General features: G+C 39.2%; 1 protein-coding gene across 1 annotated transcript in view; it reads left to right on the forward strand.

The window, feature by feature from the left end:
• The window catches only part of LOC137995881 (uncharacterized), a 3840-nt gene extending 3023 nt beyond the window's left edge, over positions 1–817 (forward strand). The window contains exon 2 of the mRNA XM_068841344.1: positions 532–817. Coding sequence (XP_068697445.1) covers positions 532–817 — 286 coding nt within the window. The remainder of the gene's footprint in view (positions 1–531) is intronic.
• Positions 818–5000: the final 4183 nt, after the last annotated feature.

The raw sequence follows: 5000 nt of genomic DNA on the forward strand, positions 1-5000 counted from the left end.
AGAAATTGGAACCGTGTTGTAGCAACTAGAATAGGAAATTTTTATGTGTTGATTGCGTTGTTCATTGTCAGGTGTGTATTGCTGCGTGTATGCGTTGTAATTCTGTCTAGGTGTTAACTAGTAAACCGTAATTATTCCCTGTAGTCTTTTTTGCACGTTTGTTTGTAGGTATATGTTTGTTTCGGCGTTATTACGCATAATTCTCTCTTCCAAGTTCGGTCGTTACATAGTTATATCCATCCGTTCTAAGTTCTACACTTGCGTTAGTCGCTGTTTTCACCGGTCTCGGCAGCCTTGAGGCTTATTTCAATTCGCATCACAGTTTGTAAGTATCTGCCTTGTGTTTTTCTGTTGTGCTTTTCTGTCCATTACCTTTAGAATAATTTATGTAATCGTTTATCGTATCTTTTTCAGTTGAATCGCGCGCAGTTGCAAAGAAATAAATAGCGTATTCAAAAGGTGATGTTTAATGTGAGCAAGAAGGATCTCTATCCGTTCACGTGTACTACACTGTTTCTTGTTGGAGAACAGTTTTGTTCAAAGTCCTGTTGGCAATTGTGTGAAAACCAAACATGTTGGAAGTGGATTTGTTGCTATGCTTGTCTGGGTAGACGACATAGTTATAGCAGCAAGCAACATGTTGCTAATGTCTGAAGCTAAAGGAATGCTGAAGAAGACGTTTCATATGAAAGACCTGGGTAGACTTTCATACTTTTTGGGTATTCACTTTGAGCAAGGAGATGGCTTTGTAAAGATGAATCAAAAGGGGTACATCACTAAGGTGCTTGAGAGATTTACACCTGTTCTACACCTTTAGAACAGAAGCTTGAGTCCCTGTGGATCCTAGACGATACCGTGAAGCAGTGGCTAGTTTGGTGTATGCTATGACATGCACCAGACCAGACATATGCTGGGTTGTTACTTAGTTGTCACAGTTCCTGGTTGCTCCCATGAAGGGACACTGGACAGCTTTAAAACATGTGTTGTGATACTTGAAGGGTACTCTTGATTTTGAATTGTGCTATAGAAAATGTGATGATGGCCTTACACTGATAGGCTACATTGATGCTGATTAGGCGTCCTCTATAGAAGGCAGACGTGGTATCAGTGGGTACTGTTTCAGTTTGAACAAAACTGGTCCTTATTTTTTGGAAATCAATGAAACAACCAACAGTGGCTCTATCATCATGTGAAGCTGAGTATATTGCTGTGGCAGCAGCAGTCCAAGAAGGTATGTACCTCACTCAAATGATAAAGGACATTGGTGAGGTAAGTGGCCCTGTCTTGATTTTTGACGAGAACCAAGGTACAATCGCCTTGTCCAAGAACCCAGTCAATCAACAGAGGTCGAAACATATTGATGTTCCATACCATTTCCTAAAATCTACAAGCTTATTGACTCTGTCGATGACTCAAAGGCTCTGCAGTCCGATCTTGACAGCCTTACAGATTGGTCTACATCAACATTCCTCCAATTCAATCAGCAAAAATGGAAGTCTCAGCATATAACAAGAAAGAGGAAATCCTACCGAGCATCAATATCTTATGAACGGGTCTGTCTTAGACGTTACAACAGCTGAGAAAGATTTGGGTGTGTGGATCTCTAGCGATCTGACATGGACTAACCAGGTTTACCATCAATCCAATAAGGCAAATAAGCTACTTGGATTTATTCGTCTATCATCAAGGTACATCAGGAAAGCTAGCACTCGCCGAACTATGTACTTGGCTCTTGTACGTCTGCACCTGGGTTATGCAACCCAAGTCTGGTCCCCTCAATCAATCGAAGTGATGAAAAGCATAGAACGTGTCCAGAGAAGGGCAACTAAATACATCTTAATATTACCCTTCCAAACTGAATGGTCATACCAGGATAGACTTATACAGTGCAACCTACTACCGATAAGCTATTGGCACGAGATGATGGACCTATTGGCATTTTTATATAAAGCTACAAATGGACTTATAGACATTGACCGCAGCATTTTACCAACCATACGCAGATCTACAAGAGTAACAAGATCATGCCATGCCAGTAATGCTACTACTTATACTACCAAGAGATGTAGAACTTTAACTTACCAGCGTTCATTCTTTACACGTACAAGCAGGATCTGGAATTCTCAACTTACCTACATTAGAGACAATTCTCTTTCACTCGCTTCATTTAAAAACAAACTTTTTGAATATTATACAAATGCTCTCTTGAACATTTACAACGCGGACAATCCTAAAAATCTAAATGTAATATGGCCCGACCCCTTGTTAAAGATATAACTTGCTGTTTTTAACTATTAAGCTTAATATTTTTGTAATTCAGTATTTATTTTGGGGACCACAGTAATTGGTTATGCTGTTGTGGCCTCCCTGCCCCACATTTGTTGGGGCGAAGTCAAATAAAATAAAAATAAAATAATAAAGATCGATTGAATACACGGTAATATTGTCAATTATGCATCTACTATGTGGTTAATATCACTGTAACTCTTCACTGGGTGTCTCAGTTACCAAAAATATGTAGTCAAGGACTGCATGTCTTTACTGCAAATGTAAATACAACTGGATGAAGGATTGTCAATAGCTAGTATAGGGGAGTTCAGTGGTAGAGTGCTCGCACTGATTTTAATCTGTTTTGTTTTGTTTATATTACGCCTAGCCTTTAAGCAACTTACTCTTTACCAGGGCAAACTGTAAAGCTTGGATTTCAATAGGACTCAAGCATAAGGATTAGCAGAAAACAAAGGACTGAAGTCAAGTGTATGACGTAAAGACACTGACATAAGACCAAGCTTAAGCAAAGTAAAAGCACCGTTCTTTTGTCTTCTAAAGCCCCACAGGACACGTTTTTCTTTGTTTTTATTTGCTTTTATATGCTTGAATCGTAGTGAAACCCAGGCTTAATAACACTACTTTCACCCTAGAGTAGTTTGAATTGCATGTGAAACCGTTATTAAGCTAATACCAGCTGGTAGACCCTAATTCCTTTGTCCTTTGTCTTTATTTCTCGATGAGACATTAGTTACCAAAAATACATGTAGTTCTTTTTAGTCCTGATCCATTCCCCTAAAGTCTATTTTCCTCCCGTCAAATGACTTGTCATTTTATTAAAAAACATAATTTTTGTATTGATTTTGTGCTATAAATGTCATGACTAATTATACCATTATCATGCCCAAATTTTCTGGTTTTATCCAACCCTGGACTGTGCCCCTTTTCAGTTAAATATCTGATGATATTCTGTGCAATCTCTCAGGGAAATGGTTTATTACACGTTTACATTAATGTAAATGTCCATAACCATGTCTGTAGAGGATTTCAATGCATCTATTTCCTGTCTGAGAATCAGCAAAACGTCATCCTGATTGGGTTTCTCTATTGTAGATACTGTGACATCATCACTATCTTCAAATGGGGAAGGCCCCTGTGGGTCATGGCCATAGAATATCAGGTCATCTGGGTCTTCATAGAGGCCACCATGTGATAGTGGATTATGATCATGAAGCATTCCATTCATCCCCATTTGATATGGAGACCAACTGTTTAAAGGTTTCCTGGTACTCGTGAAGTGCTTTATTAATTCTTGGAAGAAAAACAAAATGCAGTGCAAACAAGTTCGTAGGATCTTCAATGTTTAAGTTCCCAGAATCCTCTAAAGCATAGAACAGATAGTAAAAATAGTGCATAACATAACAAAACACATCTCTCCACAGCCGTTCTATTCTTTGGTTATGGGTGGAAGGCCCAGCAATGAAGCTGCCTCTACCTGCCCCTCAAACCCAAACGTTTTTGACCCCTCTGTCAACACGAATGTGGGAAGGCCACAGTCTATCTTTCTCAACAGCATCTAAAAAAAGGTACGGTACAGTTTCTGATAGGTTGATTGGACTGCAATGAAGAAACATTATTCGTCTGGAAAAGCCATAAATGCAGCCATAAACTAGCCCCCAGTGAATGAGAGAGTGATGCCCATCAAGGTGCCATAAGGAATTAGGCCTAGGCACGAGGTAAGTCCTTCGTGTTGCAACTGCACCCTAGCGCAACGCTGCATTTTCAGGATCTAGCCTTTGCCCTACTCTTTTGTACTCTCAAACCTTTTGACCTCAAGTAACCAGTAATGTATGATTGCCCAGTTATTTTGCCGTGCTGATTCATGTATTCTGATATTATGTTATCTAACTCTCCATCAGACATCAGGCTGAAATCACTCATACATTTTAGACCATACTCTTGAATTCTTCTGTAGATAGTCCATCTCGATACTCCTAATATATCGGCTATTGTTTGCCACGAAAAACCAAACCTCTAAGGTTCTTGTGGAATTTGAAATGATGGACGTCCACCTCTTCCTGTGCACTTGGAGGCAATTGACACTTGAGCAACACCACTTGGCCTGTTGTTTAGATCTAAATTTTTCTTCCACAAGCATTGGAAAACATCATAAAGAGCACTTGCAAGGGAGCTCCATGTATCCTGGAAGTCATTATCATTTTCAGCCAAGGTTCGAAGCAAGCCAATTGTTTGATCAACAACTGTCTGAGGAGCAGTCTCCTAGTTAAGACTGTTTAGTCCACAACTGTGTGAAGAAATTCGATAGGTCTTCGTCAGCATTAAAATCTGATTGCAAAGACATAATGATCTATCATGAAGCCAAAAATTAAAATGGCTTCCCAAACTGTGTTCCAGCCTCCCGTGACGTCACGAGATCAAGAAGGACTGAGAAATAGTGGTAAACTGCTGTGCAACAAATCGTTGAAAACAGAATTTGCTCTTGAAATGAAAAAAAAATTGAACCGAGGCAATCATTTTGAAGGTTACCAAAGTGTATTAAATGCAAAATCGCACGTTAAACCAAAAAAACAGTGTATTCAACATAAATTTATGCATTGAATTGAACTATTTTGAACTCTTTGAACAGAAATATCCATTTATTGAATATTGCTACAATTGGCTTGCCATAGATAAGAGCTGGAGCTGGAGTTCAACTCGCCTCTGTTCAAGTT

Source organism: Montipora foliosa, chromosome 3 (assembly GCF_036669935.1).
Source record: "Montipora foliosa isolate CH-2021 chromosome 3, ASM3666993v2, whole genome shotgun sequence".
Lineage (NCBI taxonomy): Eukaryota > Metazoa > Cnidaria > Anthozoa > Scleractinia > Acroporidae > Montipora > Montipora foliosa.